Genomic DNA, 24,365 nt, shown 5'->3' with positions numbered 1-24,365 from the left:
TACTTCACCAAAAAGGATGAATGTCAATTCCAAAGGTCTCCTGTGAATCGATACCAGGCCCCTTTGGTGCCAATTTCACTGTCAAGGCCCTTTCAGATCATTGCTGCTGATTTTACAGAGCTTTCCACATCCAGAAAAAGTTCATCGCTATGTGCTAGTTGTCATGGATCTCGACCCCAAGTTTGTCAATCTCTATCCTCGATGAGACCAAACAGTTGAATCTGTGGCATGCTGTATTTTTGAGCAGTAAATCCATCAACATGGAGTCCCTGAGGCCATGCACTTGGATCAGGCCAGACAATTTGAATCCATCTTGATCAAGGATCTCTGCTCTCACTTGGAAATTCACAAGCTCTGAGCATCGGCATCTCACCCATAATGTGATGGAGCAGTGGAACGTTAAAATCGTACAATGAAAGATGAACTTGCCAAAGCCTTGTTTCACAGAGGAATTGAATGAGATGAACATCTCCACCAGTGGCCGACAACATGACGACTCATACCAGCACAGGCTTCACTTCCTTATATCTGACATATGGACGCAAAGCCAATTTAGCTCTCCAGGTTCTTCTTTAGAACACTCAGCTGGGGGACATCTCCAACACCTGGGACACAGCCGAGTATGTGGCTTCATTCAAATTCAGATTACAAAAGACTTTTCAGGAAGTTTCTCGATCCAACGAGAGAGCAAAACCTCAGCAAGAGTTGTACTGTGACAAACGCCTCAAATATACTCGTTACCTCAATAGTGCTTGTGAATGACCCAACGAACTGTCATCACAAACTTGCTCTACGCTGGGTTGGTCCCTACAAAGTGCTTCGCCCCATCTCTGTGTCAAAAGAGCATCCTTCAGTGAACTTTGAAATCCAAGAGCTTTTAAACCTGCAGGCCAAGACAAGGATTCTGCACTATAATCTCCTGAAACCTCACTTCACACCTACTACCCTCTCATCAGTGCCTGCGCCTCGGCTGAAGCCTTCAGTGACCACATCACCACCATTGACTACTTTGGCTGGCTTCTTGCCTCCTCCCATGCCACAGCCTCAACAACGACAGGGCCAGTACGAGCCTCTGTCTCAACCATCTGGACCTCAAACTTCTGTAGACAATGAACAAAGACATCCTGCTGCCTCACCTCAACAGCCACAACCACGACTGTCCCCTTCTCAGCCAGGACCGCTTGGTGACTCGCCTGCTTCAATGAGTGTGACGCCTCAGCTACAAAGACACTAACTTCCTCATTTGAAGGACTTTGTATTTGATAAATTATGTTGTTCTTTTTGAGCTGTAATATTGGTTTGTGCTGATAACTTGTTTTTTTTAACAGATTGAGAAATGATGACATTTATTTTGGGGAAGGGGGAGTAATATGTAAGCATGTAATAGTTAGTTGTTATTATCGATAAGCAAATGCTGCTAACTAGTGGTTATTTGAATTTACAGGTTTTCTTTGAGTCACTTCCATTGTTGGTTTTTGGTGTGACGAAGAGAAGGAAGTGTGGCCATTGTGGTGCTTTGACTCTTGACTGTGCCTGCTGGGGTGCTCATTACACTGTGCAGTTCTGCATTGAGAAATATACTGCCCTTTGAAGAAACCCGTCTCCTGGTCCTCTGGTTATTCTGTTAAAACTCATACCTGTAACACCCACCAATGTAAATTGGGTGTTATAACATGCATAACCTACTGGCCAGTATACGCAACATTGCTGGCCTGATTCAAAACGAATGAACAACTAATGAGACACTAGGAGATCAGTAACCTCCCCCCCCCCCCTATATGATGGTCTGGCACAGTTTAAATGACCATTCATGATCACACAAGACCCCAGTAACACCACAACCACTACTAGTAGTACTACTACAGTACTATTTATCCTTTAACCAGGGGCATCGATCCATCTGGAGGTTTGGGGGGGCAAGATTGTCCGCACATTTGGTTTTTCTATATTGTTTTTTTTTTTTTTAACCACACTCTTGCTCGTTTTCTTTCAAGCTTAATCTTACTTAAATGAGCGAATTAAAAATTAACAAAAACGCACTCTGCCATGCTGCTCACTGAGCTTATATCGCTATGCAGCTCAACCTGCGGCTTCCTGCTGTTACGGGTTTGAAAACACAGCTGACTCACACCTCAAGGACAGTCCCTGTGCACAAGGCGCACGCCGAAAAACCCCTAATTTTCTTGGAAGAAAAAATTTGCCTTGTACATGGGGATTTATGGTACACTGCACCATTACTTGTGTTGCCTTAAAAAGTTTTAATTTGAAGAAAGGTTCAAGTGCAGGAAAGCTCAGGAGACCAGATGAACATGTGCTTCCTCTGATACTCAGTATTACACTGAGGAACCTGAACCATGTGTGAGTGCATACAACCGTAAAGAAGTGCAATTCATGAACTGCAGAAGCGAACGTGCTGGCACCCTTAGGCCTGGTCCATACATATATTGGATGTAAGCTGATGCGGCGCCATCAGGGTTACTCTATTTGTATTTTCATGCTGGAAGTCATTATTATTCAAAGTTATGATTTGGGATAGTCGTGCATTATTTACAGATTTTTTTTAAAATTATTAGCCCGTCCCCCGAGCAGCGGAAGACGGGGTTTTGCAATCACTTGTGTGTGTGTCTGCATGTCTGGTTTGTGGGGGTGGGGGGGGTAGAAATTCCCAGAGACGAGATAGAAATGTATAGAATAGTATGGTCCGTGGATGAGTAGTTAGCCCATCTTGATGTCATAAGTAGGGACATGTCAGCTTAAGGAATGTTTTGTATAAAAGGGCACCATACAGGGGGTGGTGCATGGTAATAATTAGTTAGGGGTTTTGGTTTAGGAAATTGTGCATAGAACATCTATGTAAACCTCGACGGGGGGGGGCGAGGGGGGGCATTGGGAGACTTGACAAGAGAGGAAGAGAGAGGTGCAGATCTGAATGCCTCCTGAGGGGCGGAGATATGGATCGCCAGAGAGGGGCAGAGTGTTGCCTGGGGAGAAGAGGGAGGAGCCTGATGGGGCGGTTCGGAAAAAAAGAGAGCAGTTCGCTGAAGGAGAACAAAGACCACAACAGTGAGACAGTTCGTAAAGTCTGAGGAGAAAAAGACTGCTGAGGAGAACGCGTATGAGAAAAAGGTTCTGAGGAGAACAAATTGTGAGGAGAATTGAGTCTGAAGAGAGGAGGTCATCCTGCCAGCCTGCCTCTACCTGTTTTTGTCACCCTATGTCCGTTTATCATCCTGCCAGTCTCCTCATCGTCCTCCTCATCGCCTGCTCATGGCCCGTGCCCATCTTCCCCCCACCCCGCCCGTTACCACCAGAGATGAGTTCCTCAGCTTTTGTCCCTTACCTGTCTGATTAAATCTGGTGTGTGGCACCATCGTTTTTATTCACATTTGTATATAATTATTTATTAATTGCATTCCTTTCTTCCCATCCCAACCCGCCATGGTCTCTTCACAATCACTATCCCTGGTTCATTTTATTTGCTTATGGTTTGGCATTGGTTTTAAAAAGTGCGAAGTTTCTCGTGTTTCTCCTCATGATCTGCACGCGCGTTGTCCACCATAATTTGGAACGTCTCTACAGGAGTTTAAGCCATTCGGAACATCACGGGATTTTAACCTCCCGCCGCGACGAGCTCGACGTCAGTTGAGGCGTTGAAGCTACATTATTATTATTATTGTTGTTGCTCGACCCTTTTTTGGCCTTTTTTTGCTCTTTTTTTTTTACATTTTTTTTTTCTTCTCAGAAACCACTTGTCTGATTGACACAAAATTTTCAGGGTAGGAGCAACTCCCCAGGCAGAATATTCTAATTGTAATTGTGACATCATACGTCATGTGGTATGACAGGCATCTTGTATTAAACACAAAAATTAAAACATTATATCTCTGAAACTGATGATCGGAAATTTATTTTAACTTGGCACCACATTCTCCTTACAATTGGGAATAAGGGATTGTAAGGATGATGTGATCAGTGAAATAGTAGACTAGCCATAAATGTTTTAATCAAAATCCTTGTTTACCATTGACATTCAGTGTGTACGTATATCCAGGCCATAACATTTTTACCAATTGAGCTTTTGTCATGAAATCTTCAACAAACCTTTATTATAAGATTGTGGAGAACACAAATGAATAAAATGAACATGTGTTTTTTAAACTGTCGTTCTCATCAAGTTTAGTTTGAGTACAAAGAAGATGCGGATGAGCTTTGCATTTTGAGATGCTTTCTGGAGTTTAATATTTTTGGTGGGCACCTCGCCCCAACTTTTTATTATCAGTAGGGTGACCACCCATCCTGCCCCCCCCCTAAGGATCAACTCTCCTGCATTTAACAGGATCATTTATTCCTGCCTTCATGTGGGGACAGGCGACGAATGTTTTTGATGTGCAAATTATTTTTAGATCCTCGTGGAGGATCTCGAAGTCTTACTCACGTTGTTGTTCTTGATCTTCTTCTTGTGGACTTTTTTGTTTCACAGCCTACAGTTTTCATCGAAACTTCCTGAAACTTGGCATATATATGTAAAAATACCCTGCGCAGACAGTAACCATCTCCGATTTTGAAAATTCCTCCAAGAAAAAAAGTTATGACGTCAAAATATCTCCACTAATGGAAATCGCCTAAAAAATGATCTGCGAAACTAGGCAAGCTTTTTGAATTCTGTTTGCTGGAATCGAACAGGGCATTAGCAGAGATGAATTACCGCACATATGATACATCACTATGACGTCATATCAATTTTTATGACGTTATTCCTATTTTTTGACATTTTTTGTTTCACAATCCAGAGTTTTCATCGGATCTTCGTGAAACTCGCCACATATATGCAGAAAGCCCACGTGCAGGCAGTAACCATCTCCGATTTTGGAAATTCTTCCGAGAAAAAAAAGTTGACGTCATAATATCGCCTATACCATTACCTCCGAAACTAGGCAAGCTGTTTGAATTTTGTTTGCGGGAATCAAGCCGGGCATTAGCACAAATAATTTATGGCAAACCTGATACATCACAATGACGTCATATTCGTTTTTATGACGTCATCATTAAGAGGACGAGGATCTTCGCTCATTCGAGCTTGTTTGATGCCCCCAGTCTTTCACGAACCGGCTGTTACATGCCTGATGTGCAAAATGTGGTCCAATTCGAGCACATTAAGGACTTTTATACGAAGTTCAATTCCACATAAATAATTCGTCACAGCTTTATTGATGAACAACTATATCATTGCGAAAGGATCGCATTTTCGATAACGATTTGATCCTTCAGACCCCTCTTAAAAACGTACATCGCGAGTTTGACGTCATCGATTCAACAATCGCTTTCGCTTTCTCACAATTTCGGGATATCCACAAGGAAACGTCCCCGTGTTTAATAACGTCCGTGCGCTCCATGTTCCAAAGGTTGCACTCGCTCGATGTTTCGCCCGACATTCACGGCCGAAGTGTGCGTTTCGGTAGCTCAGCAGAAACCAAGAGAGGTGGCGTGAGGGACTGAGGAGAAAAGAGGGATTCCTTTAAGCGCGACCCCCACCGCCTCACCGGCTCCGATTCCGTCGCGGACGTTGGGCGCCGGCAGCCGCTGATCGGCTCTCTCTCCCTCTCTCTCCCTTTCTCTCTCTCATCGCTGCCATTGTTCCTGTCGCGCCGATCAGCGTGTCGCTCTCATTGTTTTTCGCGCGCTTTTCTCTCTCTCAGCCTGTGGAGGATTTTATAAGCGTCTGCGAACTGCACGTGCTCGGCGGCGTTTGTGTTTCCATTGTGCGCGCCGGTTCGTCCTGTTCATTCCACCACCTTTCTCTTCCAGTCCGTCGACTTTCATTCCTCTCACCGCCTCACAACTCCGTCTCTCCCGCCCTCCGTCCTTCATCTGAGCGCCTTCTTTCACTTTCTCTCTCTCTCTCTCCCTTTGCCCTTGGCTGTCCGTCGCCGTCTCTTCCCGTCCTCTGTTACACACACACACACACACACACACACACACACACACACACACACACACACACACACACACACACACACACACACACACACACACACACACACACACACCGTGCGGACGTGCTCGGCCGCAGCGGACGGCGGGGAGAGAGAGGGAGAGAGAGAGAGAGAAAGAGTGCGAGGAGGAGAACAAGGTGGGAAACGGCGAGGAGGATCTGCAGCGATGGGCTGGTGAGGATGGTACAAATGTGTGCGATTTATTAAAAATAAAATATAAAATATTTCATTCAGAGAGGGTCAGACGGCGGGTCGTCGATGTAAAAATGGAGGATACCGTGGATTATACAGACGTGCACGGCGATGGGTAAAGAGGAGTGAGCCGACGGGTTTGGCATTCACATCGACGGGAGGGTTTGTTAAGGGGCAATAAATAGAACAAGGAGTCGGGAAAAAGAAAGGGAACAAATGGAAAAGGGGATGGATGAAGAAACGCGGGGAATGGCAGGCAGATCCGGTGGGACGGAGTGGTCTCATTTAACGCGCGGGGTCTTGGGCCTAGTCACAGGGTTGTTGTAGTAGGAGGATAGACTAGAAATGTTGGGGGAGTCAGACGGACGATGTGTATCGTTCGTTAAGGGAAACACTGCTGTTATTATTATTATGAAGTGTTTTTAAAGGCACCTGTTGTCATTGAGCCTTGAGGATATCCTGATGAGATGAAATGTTTTTGTTTTCAATTTTTTTTTATTACAGCTTGGAGAAATGTGTGAGGAGGAGAGAGCATTGAGGAGCCTGGACATTTGGCGGTTTCCAGCACCACCCACCTTAATAGTGGACACATCTGTAAAAAAAAAATATATAAAAGGGCGAGGTGCAAGATATAGTACGTAGAACAAAGGTTGTGAGCAAGGAGTGAATGAGGAAGGAGGAAAAAAAGAGCAAATAGAAAGTGTCTGATATTACAACTGAAGATTCTGCCGAGCTGGGCGCAAGAAACGGCCTTCGAACGAGTTTGGTGAGAATCTGAGGGCAATAGTCCTCAAGGTTTCTCGTTCCTTACGAGACAACCGCTGGTTGTCTGCATCGAGAATGGCACAAGCTGGCATTTGGGCAGGAGCAGCAGCAGCATGTGGTGTGATTCCAACATCAGCTCGATTACGCTACCCCATGGCCTACAAGAGCACAAGACCCACCCGTGGGACGTCCGCATCCAAAGAGCAACGTCCAAATGCAGAGAGCTGGCCCAAAGAATTTTCTGTCACAGAAACGAATTTTGCTGAGGGACATCTGAAACTGAAGCTACAAAGCACTACAAGGAAAGGGCCCCAACAATCGCAAAGCTCAGGCTCGTCCCAAGGTCCAGCCATCCGCATCACCATCAAAGCCCCTACCGGTACTGCGGACAACACCAAGCAGCAAGAAGGTGTTATGATAGATGAAAACAGCTGGAAAAAGGTGGGATAATAACAGTTGTAGCTTGAGTTTAGAACTTTAAATTAGTAATCTCTGTTTAGAGGTTTATTGAGTTGTGTTTTATGGGTTTGATATAAGATACAGAAGACATGTAGTTAAGCTTTGCGGTTATTAAGTTTTGCTTCTGATTGAATGGTTGAAGTTTGTTTTTGGTTCCTTTTTCAGTTTTCATCATAGATTTTGTTTCTGAAGAGTGGAGATGGATTTATCATGTTCAAGTTAACATTTAATAGACAGAATACTTGAATGTCTTGGAGAAAGGCTTATTTTTTTTACCTCCGCCACCAAAGGTAATGTTTTCACCTCTATCCGTCTGTCTGTGAACAGGAAATCTCAAACAGTTTTGGACGGATTTGAACAAAATTTGGTGGACAGGTTGGGTGTGTGACAAGGACGAATTGATTAGATTTTGGTGAAGATCCGGATCTGAAATTTTTTTAAGTGATTCTTCACCATTGAGTGATAGGGTCAAAAATGATGCAAAGCACGATATTTCAGAAAAGTTGTGAACGGATTATGACAAAACTTGGTGGATGAGTTGGTTAGGTGATGAGAACAAGCCGATCAGATATTTGTTCAGGACCGGATGTAGATCTGGTCTATCAGTGGGATACAAAACGCAAACTGTTCATACTTGCGGAGGTATGAACTCTACCGATGGTGTTCTAGTTTTTATACATTTCTATCATTGGTCAAACAATGTTCACAACAAAGTAAAATGGACTGTATATAAATGAGCATTTTCAGAATGTACAGGATATTTCAAAAATCCGACATCAGAGGAGAAACTTTTAATTTTTTTAATGTATTCTTTTGAGACGATGCCTTTGAGGTGAATAGGACATCATGGATTGATAGAATGGCCTCCAAATAGTCCTGATTTAATGCCACTTGACATTTTTCTTTCGGGACACCTGAAATCAGTGGTTAATACCATGAGATCGGGGCTGCCAAGTTGGCCAAGAGGTACGCTCACTCGTCTTTAAGCTGTCTAGCCTGGGTTTGAATCTCGACCCAGCTATAAACTGTCGTCCTGGTGTTTCACAGGCAGGGTGATTCATCAATGTATTTGTGTGTGTGCTGTCACACATATGGACGTTAAACTGGAATCCCGTTTTCTGGCATATGTTGGTGGACGTTAAAGATCACATGGAGTCCCTCGTGAAGAGTCGGTGATTTATCACTGGCACCCTGAACAAATTGCAAATTCCTGCCATAATTACTTAATTTAACACCAGGCCTGGCCAACCGATTCATGAAAGTCTCGTGCCAAATTCGCCCAGCCAACCCCACAAGAATGTGGGAATAATTGTAGATGTTAAAGAAGAAGAGGATACCACTAGAACATGTACTATTGAAGATGTAAAGAATGAAATCAGAAACTAATGTAGTCATTGTTAAGAAACATCCAAAGAAGCCTCATACAATATTTTTTATGTTTATGGATGTAAGTGGCTCACAGTTTGAGCAATTATAATAAAATTGTAAAATTAATATCTCTACGCAGCTGGATTTTTGAAACATCCTGTATTATGAGAAAGTGATGTTTTAATGCCAGAAAATACTCAGTCATGCAACTTTATTTCCATCTTAATAAGGTATTCCATTCATTACACATTCCGACTTTGTTTATTGGGTTTTATTTCTTTATTCGAGTCAACATATTCCCGACATTATTGTGTAAGTGTTATAAATGCAATTCGTCAAAGCATATGACCTCAAACGACATAGTTATCTATCTCAGACCTTGGAGTCACCCTCTTTGCCCCATGTTGTACCTTATAGCCTTTCTTACACATCAAGATTGCATCTTCCGCTTTTCTAATCATCTGGCTTTGTGTCCTGCCCCTTCCTTCCCTTTTAGTGAACTAATATGAGTTTGGGTTTTGGTTACATTGAATCTCATGTAGAGAGGTTTTATTTTTCTTCTAAACACTGTACAGTGCATCTGTTAGTGCTAAACCTACCTTTATTGCAACATCTTTAAACAACCTTAAATATACAGTCTGTTCCATGAGTCTTACTCTTAATATGGCCAGCTTTACTAGCTTGCAATTCACTTCCACCTCCTGCAGTTGTTCTTTATCTCCACAACGGTTTTTAAATATTTTTGTTGGTCTTTTTCTATCTTATACAAATTATGAAACACAATAAGTGATAATTTCTCCTAATTTGCTATTGCCAGTTACTAATTCACTTTTGAGGGTCGCAGGGTATCTCAGTTGGAAGCATTGTTGCCTTTGAGCTGTCTAGCCTTCATTTGATCCCTACTCTATGGGATAAAACTGCTGAAAAAAGGAACTGCCGTCCTAATGCATTGCCAGTTGGAGGGCTGTATCTTGGAGCATACAATCCTTTGGAAGAGGATATAAAAATCTGGTTGAAGGCACGACCTGGTTTTATATATATATATATATATATATATATATATATATATATATATATATATATATATATATATATATATATATATATATATATATATATATATATATATATATATATATATATATATATATATATATACCTGGTATAACATCTGGTTGAAGGTTCGAAAATCACTAACTCGTATAGCTGCCCAGCAGGCAAGGCTCAGGTCCAGCGTTCACACTCAATGAGTGGTTTTCATTTGAGATTGCAGGTATAATGTGTGAGGTGTCAAGTTCTCTCCCAAAGAGCAAGGATTGGAGGTGAGGGCAGTTGAGGGTGGGATCCAGTGATTTCAATTTGTACGTGGTGAGACATCATGTCGTTTGCATCATCAGCATGTTTGTGATGTTGTGCAGCCAGCCATGCATGCATGTGGGTGGACTTAGCTTATTTTTCATAAATGAACAGGTCACATCATCAAGACTTCAGCACTAACTTAATTGGAAGTAGAGTTAAATCCTAAGTCTATCAACATTGGAGCTCCAACGAGTTATTCTTGGCCTCGCATTGTTTCTGATTTTGATTAATGACATTGCTGACTTTTAGAGCTGCTCTGTTGTCTTGTTTTGTGATGACTACTGTACTAATGATTTGGCTTGAGAGAAAAGAACAGCCCACTGGTTTACTCTTTAGGGAAGAGTCGCTGCCATGGAAATGAACAACTCTCTCGATCAAATTAACGCGTGAGCTGACATTTGGCAAGTGTTGTTCAGTCATGAGTTATTCACAGGTTTCTGCCTTGATAATTCCAGGTGTAAAGCATTAATCTTCAAAAAGGTCAGAGATAAACAAAACTCAGACAAAGCTACTTTTATGGTTCCCTTCTGACAAACCGCCACACTCTTGATTTTTTTTCATTATCACATTCACACCAAGTCTCTACAGGAATAACATTAAAAAAAAAACAATACAGCTCATCAAAAAGTGTGGTGAGAGGGTGGAAAGCAAAGTACTGATGGTGGGGTAATAGGACAACAAGCGAATACAATGAGGTCCGATGAATGAACAGGAGGAGAGAAAAACAGGAAGGAAACATACCAACTTGCAAATAGATGGGAGAGTTAAAGTTGGGAGGCTGTTGGGGGTAATTAGGATCGACGATATCATTGGTATTGTTGGAGGATGATCTGTGTTGGTGGTGGTACACAGATAACTTGAAACCCAGGAGGGACGAACCGGATTGAACAGATTGAGGAATGAGGTTCCACAAGCAAGAGAACAAAGGACTGAAGGTAAGCAGTGAGCCTGGATTTTAGGAGTTTCACAAGGAGGGATGCAATCCTGAAGAACATGCGCAACCTGGAATGACTGGGGAGGGACAGATAGATATGAGAGCAAGATACTGTATTAGGAGAGGCATTGGGAAAAAGAGAGTCTTCCAACATGATGATAGAGCAGCAGGCCTTCTGCTTCTGTTTCTTTGTGGGAGATGCCAATGATGTTGAGAGCTCTGGATTACTAATTCACTTTTGTAGCAGGGAGATTGTGGGAGATGCCGTAGCATCTGGAGTGAGAGGTGTGAAGCAGGTTAACCAGCCCATAGAGGACAACAATAGTCCATTGAGCTTGGGATTTAAATTCAGATTTACCAACAAAGGACTTGGCATGAGGGAGGATGGCCAATCTGTGGCTGATTTTGAGGTAGCTGATGGTGACATCCAGGCACTTAAGAGACCGAACTTCCTCCAATGGTTGATTACCATAGAAATAGATATGTGGTTCATTTGACAATCATTCTTGAAATCAAGGCGAGAATGTCAGATCTGCTTGCATTGAAAGACATATTCCAAGTGTAGGACCGGAATATTATCGCTTCAATGTCAGGTCACCAGAGAGGGAAGCATCTGTTGCCAGGTTGTTTGTGGGACGTGGAATTGTGTGGTGTAATGTGGAGTCATCTGTGAAGAGGAAAAAACACACGATCTCTGACCAGCTGGACTGGTCAGCATCTCGACCTTCTACATCGAGTTTTATCTCTAAGCAATCAAAGCGAGTGACAATACACAAAGCCAAAGCTACAGTCTATGATGGAATATAGCTCAGCTGTCTGGATAGGTGCTTCATCAACTTCTCTGAATGAGGAAATAGGCACTGAGCATGCCAAGGCATGTAAAATTTGAGATTGCGGAACTCCAATAAAAATGATAAATGAAAATTCAACCACTGGAACATCATAGAATGCTTGGGGCTTTCATACTCTTTCATCGCATATACCATGAAAAGGCACCTGACTATAATGAACCACCTTGGGCCTGAAGACATTGCGGAGGACACCCAGAGACCAACTCAAAGGACTGTAGCACTACCATGTGGACCAATGGTGGGCAACCTAAGCTATCAGAGGGCTGCAGGTCCAGCTCTCAAACAACTTCAAGGGCTGTAAGATCCCCTTTATTACAATTACAATGTAAAATGATAGCCAAGTTTAATGTGTTGAGATGATCTGTGAACACAATGCGAAATGCTAAATCCAGTATGTATGGCTTGCATGAAATTGAAACTGAATGCTAAAATTCTACACAACCAAAAAGCAGAGGTTCCAGCCATGGTTTTGGCAACAAATGACACCCCCTAGTTTTAGATGAGGTGAAAGCCATTCGAATACTCTTTTATTTGCATTTGGGTAGGATCATCATGGAGCATCACCTTTACATTTGTCCATGCAGTTTTCATAAAGAGCTGGCTTTTATACCTACGTTCTACAATGGTGTTACGCTACTGGTTCATCTGTGGTGGGTCTATCTTGTCTGAGTATTACATAGATATGTACGTATATAGCCATGGTACTAATTAAGCTGAGGATAAGATGAACTATTCCTTTGATCTCATCAGATTGGAGATGCTTGCATTTCTTACAGAATACCTTTCTATTCCATTTCAGTTGGTGGAAGTTCTATTTCTATTTCTATTTCAGTTGGTGGAAGTCTCATTCACATCAACTGCTGACTTGGGACCTTGCAGATATTAGTTCTGGTTCCTGTAAAGTGTAAAATCAGGGGGGAGGGGAGGGTGCGGCAAAATGTGTTGCAGGTCGCAAGCATCCCAATGATCACGGGTTGCCCACCACTAATGTAGAACATTGTTGAACAATGTAGAACACCCACTGATCCCACCACCTGACAGCATTGCATCTGGAACGTCATTACGGTGTTATCTCCAGCAATGAGATGCAGCATATTAGTTCAGAAACCACTTCTGATAACTGCTAAAGGCCCAGTCACACCTTGACGTTTTAGCCAGCTTATGCCGATTTTTGGAAAATTTGTCTAAAACGCTGGTACACGTTGAATACGTGATGGGTAAGTTTTGATAACATTGAGAGCACGCTGAAAAACACTGCCATACGTCGTTGTACGCTGGCTTTAAACGTTGTACTTTTCGATTGTCCTCAAATTTTCCATGCTTGAAATTTTAAGACTTATACCAGCGTATGACTCGCACGTTCCGCATAACGCTGGCCATAAGTTGTAGGCACGTCACGCGATCGTTGACACACGTCGACACACGTTACTTGTAAGTTACGCATAAGTCGAAACACGTCGAGGTAATGTTTAGCGTACCCGAAACTTATTTCTAACCTATGAGTTACGTGTTGTACTCACGTTACGCGATCGGTGACACACGTCGACACACGTTACTTGTAAGGTACTCATAAGTCGAAACACATCAAGGTAATGGTTAGCGTCATTGTTCCAGACTTCCTGGTTTTATTTTTTTTTTGGTTTTTTTTTTCTTCCTTCCTTCAGTATGATGGTGATTTTGACACTTCGATTTCTAGTGTGGTTATAACATAATATAATTAATAGGCTGCCGCTCAACGATTTAAATCATAACCGCACTGTACACTGAACACCATCATACCGAAGAAAAAAAAAACCGGGAGTCTGGAACACTGACGCTAACCATTACCTTGACGTGTTTTGACTTATGAGTACCTTTCAAGTAACGTGTGTCGATGTGTGTCAACGATCGCATATCGTGCGTACAACTTATTCCCATCGCATGCGGAGCGTGTGTCTTACGGCAAGTACGTCGTAAAATTTTCAACATGTTTAAAATTACAAGACGTACTCCACTTAATACGACGTATGATAGCGTAATTTAGTGTTCTATTCACGCATACCAAACTTACCCATACCTATTTGACGTGCCCCAGCGTTTTAGATAGTTTTAGATAGCATTTTTCAGAGGTCGGCATACGCTGGCAAGATCGCCAAGGTGTGACTGCGATGTTGACACTTCTATTTCTGCGGCGGTTATGATTTGAATTGTTGTGCGGCAGCTTTTTAATAGGCTACGTCACGCCATCGTCGGCGATACGTGCAGCGCGCTATGCCTAATTTAGACTATCGTTGGGAATAGGTTGTGAAGGCCGACAACAGGTTCAGCATTCGTTGGTATAAGTTATCTATAACACAACGAAACGTTCTGTGTCCGTTACCAATGCGTTATACATAAGACCAAGTCGCTATGAATACGTCCGAATCTTTAAAAAAACACATCAAAAGTTCAACGTAAGCCAGCGTTTTAGATACATTTTAATACGTTGCCATCGCTGGCTAAAACGTCAAGGTGTGACCGGGCCTTAAGCCAGCGTTTTACATACATTTTAATACGTTGCCATTGCTGGCTAAAACGTCAAGGTGTGACTGGGCCTTAAGAAGCCGTAAATAATTAGCCTACCTTTCTTCATATCGTTTTCGTAATAATAACATTACGTTAAGAATAATAATCGTATCACATACAGCCATAATCAGAAACAGCTTACCTCCAGACCTTATCAATCTTTGCAGTGACAGATTCAAGAAAAAAAAAGTTCATCAGGCACACAGCAGCCAATGGGGATGTTGGTTATGCTGTGTGACTGACGTAAAATAAAAATAAAAACCTATATTAACTAAAGATGTGAACTGTCTAAATTATTTTCAATAACTGGTAATTCAAATTCGAGTTTGCAATAATTTGAGTTTGTGTGAGTACAACTCATGATGCTGTGACTCCAACTTCAAATTCCGTTTACCATGTGAATTTGTCCATTGTGTACTAATGTTTTTGTTGTTAATGTAATATATACATGCACTGATAGCATCCTTTTCCTGCCCGGGATAAACATACAAGCACATCCATGAGCCTCAGTCACCCAAGAAAGAAAACAATAATTTGAATTCACGTCGTGAATAGGTTGGTTTGGAATCCAAAATGCAGTAAGTGAGCACAAACCTAGTTTATCAAGTCTGAGATTGGCTGATCCCAAATACAAGTATAGTTACACGCACGCACACACACGCACACACACACACACACACACACACACACACACACACACACACACACACACTAGAATGGCATTCAGTAGAGCGCATACCTCCGCCACATAATTCCTGATCCATGAGAACATATCGGGCCAAATACATTTTTGAAATGTACTCCATATCATTTTTGGCCCCATCTCTCAATGGTGAAGAATCTCTTTAAGAGTTTAATAATTCTCGTATCCAGATCCAGGATCCGGATTAGGATCTTCACCAAAATCTAATCAATTCTTCCTTGTCACACACCCAACGTGTCCACCAAGTTTCATCCGAATCTGTCCACAACTTTTTTTGTGATGTCGTGCCATATATAATTTTTGGCCCTATCTCTCAATGGTGAAGAATCACTTAAAAATTCTCATTGTCACATCCGGATCCGGATCTTCACCAAAATCTAATCAGTTCGTCCTTGTCATACGCCCAACCTGCCCACCAAATTTCATCCGGATCCGTCCATAATTTTTTGAGATATCCTACACACAAACAAACAAACAGAGAAGGGTGAAAACAACCTCCTTAACCTTTGGTGGCAGAGGTAAAAATGGGGGTATATTGTTACTGTGTCTGTTTGTCCGTCTGTCACGCTATCTCCTCCTAAACCAGTGGTTCCCAAACTTTTTTGTGCATGACCCAAAAAATGAAATCACATTTGCCTCGCAACCCAAATGATACTGCTACCTCGTGTACCTATGATAAAAATTGTCAGAGAAAATGCTTTTGACATGAAACCCCCCCTCAAAAACTGAGATTTTGAGGGGGGGGAGGTGTTTCAAGTTTGGGTCATGACCCTGGGTTTGGGAACCCCTGTCCTAAACAATTGTGCCAAAATTGACCAAACTTGGTAGTTATGATCACCACATGGAAAGAAGGTGCAAGAGCAGTATCATCTTTGGCCGTCTCCTGACGCGAGGTCAAAAGGTCAAATATCGAAAAATGCAATTACGTGCACATTTTAAAACATTTTAAAATTAAACTTTGTATATGCAATTAAAATTGGGGGCTGCATGAAGTATTCAACAATTTTTTTGCATTTGTCCCCCGATTCATGCCCCAAGGGCAGGGAACTTCTGGTCACAGGGGTCAAAATGGAAAAAAAACTTCTATTTTTAACTCAAAATTTGATATTGTGTCAATCCTGGTAGAACTTTATGCCATATTTCAACTTTGCTTTCAGTGGGAAGTGTGGGGATGTGTGATGGCGCACCATCAACTTCACTCTGGTTTTAAATGTAGATGAAAAAGAAGGTGAAAACCAACCTCAGAGAAAAAGTAAATGAAATGCACAAATTGGTTCCAGAGTTATTTATCTTGTGTACAAAGCTCAGGCTGATGGAGTCGTTGGAACATATAATGGATCAGGACATAACAGAACAAAAGGAACAGTGAAAAGAGAGGGGGGAACTATACCAACAGCAGAGTTGAGGGACAAAATGGAGGGAGACTTGGACACAATTCACTGAAATAGCAAAGGAAGCAAAACCAGAAAGGAGGCAGTAGGAGATCAGAGAGTCCACCGACTTGTACATCGGTGGTCTCTTTAAATATTAAAGAGAAATTTGAAGTTGTGGATGGATCTGGCCCATACACTCAGCTTTATCATGGGAGAGTCTGATGATCTTGAAGGCCATGTTTTCCATGTCATCAAGCTGAGCAAGGTGTGAGGCAGGGGTGCCAGCCCAGAGAGGAGAACAGTACTCCATCTTGCTGTGAATGAAGGTCTTGTAGGTGGCGAGGAGTTCAGGTGTGCCAAGGAAGGACTTTACAGGATCAGCAATCAGCGACTGGCTTTGGAGGCCAACTTAGAAACGTGGCTTGCTCAAGAAAGATCGTAGTTGATGGTGAGACCCAAACGTTTGAGTGAGTGAACCGTTGAGAAAGAAGATAGGAGGGTTTGCTAGATGGTCCTTTCAGGTGGAGAGAGAGAGAGAGAGAGAGAGAGAGAGAGAGAGAGAGAGAGAGAGAGAGAGAGAGAGAGAGAGAGAGAGAGAGAGAGAGAGAGAGAGAGAGAGAGAGAGAGAGAGAGAGAGAGAGAGAGAGAGAGAGAGAGAGAGAGAGAGAGAGAGAGAGAGAGAGAGAGAGAGAGAGAGAGAGAGAGAGAGAGAGAGAGAGAGAGAGAGAGAGAGAGAGAGAGAGAGAGAGAGAGAGAGAGAGAGAGAGAGAGAGAGAGAGAGAGAGAGAGAGAGAGAGAGAGAGAGAGAGAGAGAGAGAGAGAGAGAGAGAGAGAGAGAGAGAGAGAGAGAGAGAGAGAGAGAGAGAGAGAGAGAGAGAGAGAGAGAGAGAGAGAGAGAGAGAGATAGAGATAGATTTTGAATGTAATTGCTGCTGATCAATGCAAAAGTATATAGAATCTATATATTAATGTCACCAAATGAGCCTGGTGTTGGCGCAATGGTTAGGGCAGCGGCTTGGGATCCAAAAGGTCCTGAGTTCAAGCCCCGTTGAGCCACTGAATTAATACACCAGGGGGTTGACTCAGCCTGTCATCCTTCTGAGGTCGGCGAAATGAGTACCATTATACTGGGCCGGTGTATACCCCGGTTAAAATAGGTGTACCATATCCCTGTGTCGTAAGAGGCGACCAGGGTTGCGTCAGGAAGGGCATCCGGCGTAAAACATGTGCCAAATCACTATGCGGATCATACGGATGATCCGCTGTGGCAACCCCGAACGGGAGCAGCCGAAAGAAGAAGAAGAAGATATTAATGTCACCAAATTTCTCCATCTGTCTGTCACTCTGTCTGTTGTGCTATTTTTGCTGTGACATCATGATGGCGTTATGTCTGGGACATCATTACAGTGTTACCTCTAGCACGAAGTTAGGCCTCTCCGGACATGCACATAACCCTAGTGACCAGCACTGAACCCGTCCCGTCGCTTCGCTGATGGCAGCTGAACAACATAACCAATATGTCTGACCATCTGATGTCTGTAGGTGACTGACTGAATGCTAGGTGTCGGGATGACGTATTGATTAAGATGGCAGTGTTGTAAGACAGTGTTACATCAGAGACATCATACAACATTACGTCTAGCATGAAGTGAGGCCTTTATGGCGGTGTATTATTCATGACTAAATTAGAAGTGGTGTATTTTTTTTCAGAAACCACTTCTGCTAAGAAGCCGTAACTAATTAGCCTAGATTTCTTAATTACATCGTTTTCGTAATAATTATTTTATAAAAGGAGCCATGTCTGTCTGTCTGTCTGTTTGTTGTGCTATAACTTGAGAACGGCTTAATGGATTTCAATAAATAGAACTATGGTGGATTCAGGGAACTCCCAGGAAGGTTTGTGACAAAAAAAATTTTTCTTTTTATTTTATTTTTTAATGGGTACTTGAGCACATGTTGAAACTCCAAATGACAACTTGCAGTGCTGGTTATACCCACACTCCCAGAAATCCTTTTTCCTCTTGCCCTATTGATTAGCCTTCACAGCAAAGATTGGTATTTCCGTCAGCGAAGCGACTGGTGTTATATTCTAGTAATAATAATAATAATAATAATAATAAGAAGAAGAAGAAGAAGAAGAAGAAGAAGAAGAAGAAGAAGAAGAAGAAGAACATAATGTAAATAATCATTGTATTGTAATCACATAATAGCGTTAAGTCATTAACGTTCATTGCCTCCACCACCGAAGGTGGACGGAGATTATGTTCTCACCCCTGTCTCTTTGTCTGTCTGTTTGTTTGTCTCCCCTGTCTTTGAATAGGATATCTCAAAACGTTGTGGACAGTCGGACAATTTTTTTGGAGAGGTTGGGTGTGTGATAAGGATGAAATGATTCGATTTTGGTGAAGATCCCGGTCCAGATTCACATGCGATAAAAACATTTTTACTTACTAAGTGATTCTTTACCAGATGTGGCCAAAAATGAGATATAGCATGTTATCTCAAAAAGTTGTGGACAAGTTATGACAAAACAAGGTGGATGAGTTGATTAGGTGACAAGAACAAGCCGATCCGATTCAATTTTGGTTCAGGTCTGGATCCAGATCTGGCCTATCAGTGGGATACAAAGTGTAAACTGTTCAGCCTGGCGGAGGTTTTCCTGAGCTACTGAGTGCAGTTTTAGTTCTTAAGGCGGTGTATTATCCATAACTCGATGAAAAGCAGTGTATTATTTCATGAACCACTTCTGATAACTGTTTAGCCATAACTAATTAGCCTATGTTTCTTTATAATATCATTATCGTAATAAAAATATTAATGACGTAACATAATGAGATGTATAAACAACACGTTTTTCCTGTTTGTCACTTTTGTTCACCATCACAAAGCATAAATGAGAACAAGCTTGATGAATTTTGTAACTTGGAAGTGAAAAAAAACGACGTAATGGCTATTCACTGGAAACATAAAACAACTTCATAATACGTATTGTTTTTTTGGTCAATAAGTGTGTGTATTCCTGAAATGAACGCTGGGTTGTTAGCACTAAACAAAATGTTTCTGGAATAAAAAAAATTGCAAATATTGACTGTCATCATCATCATATACCTGGTGTTGGCTTAATGCTTAGGGTGGTGGGCTTGAGATCCAAGGACCCTGAATTCAAATCCCCCTTGGCTGTTGAATTAATACCAGGTGGGGTTGACTCTGCCTTTCATCCTTCCGAGGTCGGCAAAATGAGTGCCAGCTTGCTGGTATCCTGTGTTGGAGTGGCGACCCGTCCAAGATTGTGTCCAATCGCCAAGGAGACTGCTTGGGCAGCACCAACGCTCTGCACAGAGTATGGTCCCAATGGATGGATTATGGATGGGTGATCATCCTCATCTTTTACTCGAGTCGCTCCACTAGCGGTCACAACTCCTGCTCGTGTGGTAATGAGTCAATAAACTGCATTAAGTTATGTTGTTCAGCTACTGTCAGCAAAGCGACGGGTGCAATTGTCGTGTAATGTAAATAAGGGCAAAATTTAAATGGGGATACAAAAAGTCTATCAACATGAATTTACAAAAGAAACAGAACAGGAAAAAAAAAGCGATAAGGGTAGAAAGAGGAATTTCAAATCATAAAAATATTCAAACATATAATAGCATATATGATGGAGAAAAACCTCAAACTGAGATTCATTGGGACTGTTTATAGGACAACTACTGTTCAGATGGCATAGCTCTTCTCCATTGGCTAATCTTCTAATTTTAGTCTTAATAATTACAGGGTTCCCACTTATTTTGGGATGTCTTTTTTTAAGGACTTTTTAAGGACTTTTAAGGGCTAAAATAACCCCTTTGTAAGGACCACATCCTAGAAATTCCAGGGATAAATTGAGGTGAGTCACCTAGAAATTAACAAAGATAGTAAGTTTACAAAAAATCTATTTTAATAATGAACATACAGAACACAGCAGGAGCTTATTCAGTCGACAAGGCACAACGCGCCACACAGCCAATTGGCAAATTCACGTCACAGTTACTGTAGAATCAGCCAGGAGCAGTCACAAGTTTCCAGATGGCAGCACTCTCAACGTTAATGTGTTGTGATGTTAAAATGTTATTGTAGGTGCTGCCACCTGCAAAGTTGCAGCAGCTCCTGACTGCTTCTACACTACAGAACAGTACATTTTGGAAGCCACATGTCATTGTAATATCCAATTCAGACATAGCAGGCAAGGATTTAGCCTTCTCCTCAATTTCTCTTTCTAGAACTTTGAGTTCCCCCCGTTTTTGCTTGGCAGAGTGCCTGAGAGCATTTGATTTTATCAGAAGACTGTGGCTGGTTTTGCCACCTTTTGCCTCAGCCTCGTCGGCATATTTTTCTGACAATGTGGTCAAACCTTCTATGTCAGTTTCCAACACCTTCTTTCTCTTTTTCAAACCATCCACTTCATCTTCAACCATTTTTCGTTTTCTTCAGATGGCTTCTTGCCCTTTCTTTCTTTTCTCTTCTTCAAGATATTGATGGTATTTATGTCGAGAACTGGAAGCTGAGGATAGCAGTTCCTTTGTGATTTCAACTTTGAGCATTCCACCTACCAGTACAAAATAATCAATAATCTGCCTCAGTGCCACAAGCATGCCTTCACCCAGGTTGTCCTTCTCTATCTGTCTGTTGAGGGAAAACCCCTCTCAGCAGATGCCTGACCATGGGAAACTAGCAACACTTTACGAACTACCCCCCACAACTTCTCAAACTTCTTGTTTTTACTCACACATTCATAGAGTAACACATCTACCCTGTCATCTTCAACCTTGAAGTCCTTGAACCTAGACTTCAGTTCACACCCTACTACATCGTGCAGTAATTCTTTATAACTTGCAACCAACATATCTACATTATCACCATCAACTCTGTTCAGTCACCAAATTTTCCAACAGGCATTTGAATTTGGACTTTGAGTGTTCTTGATCAGTCACCATCAACCTGGGATCCAGAGAAGCCATATTTCTGGCTAAACTATACTTAAGAGGAGACCTTTCAAAGATTTTGTTGACACATTTCACCAGAAATATCCTACATTCTTCTTTGAACTGAAACACCTGGCATTCACTGATGGCCTTGGTTCTCAGGAGGGACTTCAGTTCACTTTCAGCCTTGAAACAAACTTCAATCTTTTTGTTTTCTACCCTTTCCTTTTCAAGATCCAGCTTTAACAAGTCATATGCAGTAGAAGCATTTTGTAATGCAACTGGCTTAACACACCTCTCTAACAAATTTCTGACAACTCTCTCAATATCATGAACAAGAAAGGGACCCATTGGCTTATCTGCTTGGTACAAGGCTAAAAATGGTTCAACTGCACTGGCTACTGACCTGAAAAAAGACAGTTTTGCAACAGATAGCTTATCATTCATTGCACCACGCAGAGTTTTGTAAGAGATGCTGGTTGGTTTTGGCTTCTTCTTGCTTTCACATTCCTCAACAAATAAATTCAGGTGAGGCCACAATAGAATAACTCTGCTGCAGACAGGACCATTCTCAACCCACCTGTGCTTACAAAATTTCAATGGGAAGTCTTTACACCCAGTTACATCAGTAAAATCATCGCGCCTGGCAGAGGTATCTTTAAACAGGTTGTATGGACTGGAGAGAATATCACCAAGATCCCAACCAGTCTCACGAGCACCGGTCTGGAATGCCCCATGAATGACATGGAGGCCACAGCTCCCAATATTCATCAGGCCCATATCACACTCATCCTTAATTTCTTTCCCCAATTTGTCATAAAAAGACCAATTCACTGAAGGGCCATCCATAGATACCTGCAACAAACCACTTCTACGTAGATTAGAAGTTGATGCATTGAGTGTTCCAATAAATCAGTTGCAGCAGCATGACCAATGAATTGTGATGCTAGGTATCTAGTGTGGACTTGGTCATGGTGCCAAACTCTGACATGAATGTCTAATTGTTTATTTTTAGTCTTTGTGTTCATGCTTTCATCGAACAGCAAAACATATTCACTGTCTTTATTTATGCGACTCTTTAGAAGAGAAGAGAAGTGAGGAGCAAGCCCGAATTGGCAGAGATATCTACATTTTGTTTCACCGCAGGCAAATGTTTCAGCAACAGGATGCCCTTGAAACATCCTTTTAAATAAATCAGAAGTTCCCTCACACCAACGAAAGGAATAATGCAACTCGACACATTTCATTGCCCACAACACTTCTGCTATTAGAGTCTGTGTTCCACCACATCCAGGTCTAGAAGAAGCTGGCACTCGGACAGGATGAGCAGCAGGCTGAGGGGCAGCAGGCTGAGGAGCAGGGGCAGTACGTGCTGGATTTGTATCTGAGGTTGTCGCAGCTCCCATATTAAAATAATCTCCCATTCCACCCAAAGTTGAACCTACAGACCTCATAGCTGAAAAATAGAAAAGTGCCAGGTATGTATATACATTGTAATCAAATGGGACTTCACTTCATGCATACTGCGAGACAATTCGATCAATCACTCAATGCCCAAAAGATCGTTGATCATTTATCAGAATCGGCAAACACAGTTTCACTCACATTGTAGATGTTTTTGTCCTTTACCATGGACGGTGACGGCAGAAACTCCCAAGCTTTTCACAGAGAAAGATTTGCGGCACACACGACAACGAGCAGAAGATAGACATCTGGGATCTTTCTCCAACCATCCTTTGAATTCCGGTTTATCAAGCCAGGTAGCTTGGAAATAGCATTGTCCAGGCATCCTTTGATGTATTGTGCATATAAATTTGGGTCAACAAATTCTATAAATGCCGATGATAATGGATATAATAGGCGTATTGTTCAGCTCTTTTATCGTAATGACAGCGATCACAATGGCGGCCGAAGTTTGCCAAGATGACCCGAATGCAGACACGTGACCACTTCCGCAGCTGCGCAAAAACAAAGCCACGTGCTCTGGCATGAGGGTGGGCAGGAATGAAATGCGACCATGCCGCTTAACCGGTAAACAGTTTTTTTCAATAAAATATCATTTTTAACCATGTCTCGAAGAGAGCTCGGCGTTGTTGTTCTTGTTCTTCTTCTTGTTCTTCTTCTTCTTGTTCTTCTTCTTGTTCTTCTTCTTCTTCTTCTTCTTCTTCTTCTTCTTCTTCTTCTTCTTCTTCTTCTTCTGACAAAACCTTTAGGACTCAGCTCTTTTATATACAGGATCCGGATCTCCTTAAGTACTAAACACCTGTACACATCCTCACATTGAGGGTGCCTTTTGAGAGCGTCTATCATGAACTTTTAAATATATTCGGACATTTGCTTTAAAGTTTCGAAAAGTTCATGTTACTATTTAAAGATTATTCCATTTAATGTGTTGTAATTTCGTAAATACACTATTTATTTCGTAAATACACTATATTTCGTAAATACGTAAATACACTATGATGGGTCTCGCTATTGGCTGAATCAAGGCACGTGACGAAATATCGGAAGTTGTTTTTTTTTTGTTGTTTTTTCTTCTTCTTCCTCTTCTTGTTCTTGTTCTTCTTCTGGTGAAGACAAAACCTTTAGGACGCGGCTCTTGGACACATTTGTCCTTGTTTAGACTACTAGTGCGAGGAAAATGAAACATCCTTCACCAAATAACAGGAAAATCTGATTTTTATTGACTTTAATTGACTTTTGAACATTTTCCTGAAATTTAAGGACATTTAAGTACTTAAATTGTACAACTCAGAAATGTTGGACTTTTCTGGGTTTTAAGGACCCGTACGAACCTTGTAATATCACTTAAAAACCCACACAGACAGATCACTAGCTTAATAGTCCATGAGCCAGACCCCGAAAT

The 24,365-nt window shown here is 41.9% G+C and overlaps 1 protein-coding gene across 3 annotated transcripts in view; it reads left to right on the top strand.

Annotated features, from left to right (window-relative positions):
• Positions 1 to 5,390: 5,390 nt before the first annotated feature.
• The window catches only part of LOC147020252 (uncharacterized), a 65,918-nt gene continuing 46,943 nt past the window's right edge, over positions 5,391 to 24,365 (top strand). For 2 of the 3 annotated variants that reach the window (XM_085895478.1, XM_085895480.1), the window contains exons 1-2: positions 5,391 to 6,167; positions 6,690 to 7,391. In XM_085895478.1, coding sequence (XP_085751604.1) covers positions 7,026 to 7,391 — 366 coding nt within the window. In that variant the 5' untranslated portion in view covers positions 5,391 to 6,167; positions 6,690 to 7,025. The remainder of the gene's footprint in view (positions 6,168 to 6,689; positions 7,392 to 24,365) is intronic. The other variant, XM_085895479.1, reaches the window with a different exon arrangement.

This window comes from Eptatretus burgeri, chromosome 9 (genome assembly GCF_056783735.1).
Source record: "Eptatretus burgeri isolate ZD-2024b chromosome 9, Ebu_testis_v1, whole genome shotgun sequence".
Taxonomy (NCBI): Eukaryota; Metazoa; Chordata; class Myxini; order Myxiniformes; family Myxinidae; genus Eptatretus; species Eptatretus burgeri.
The sequence above is the reverse complement of the archived record's forward strand: the minus strand, read 5'-3'. Positions and strand labels throughout refer to the sequence as shown.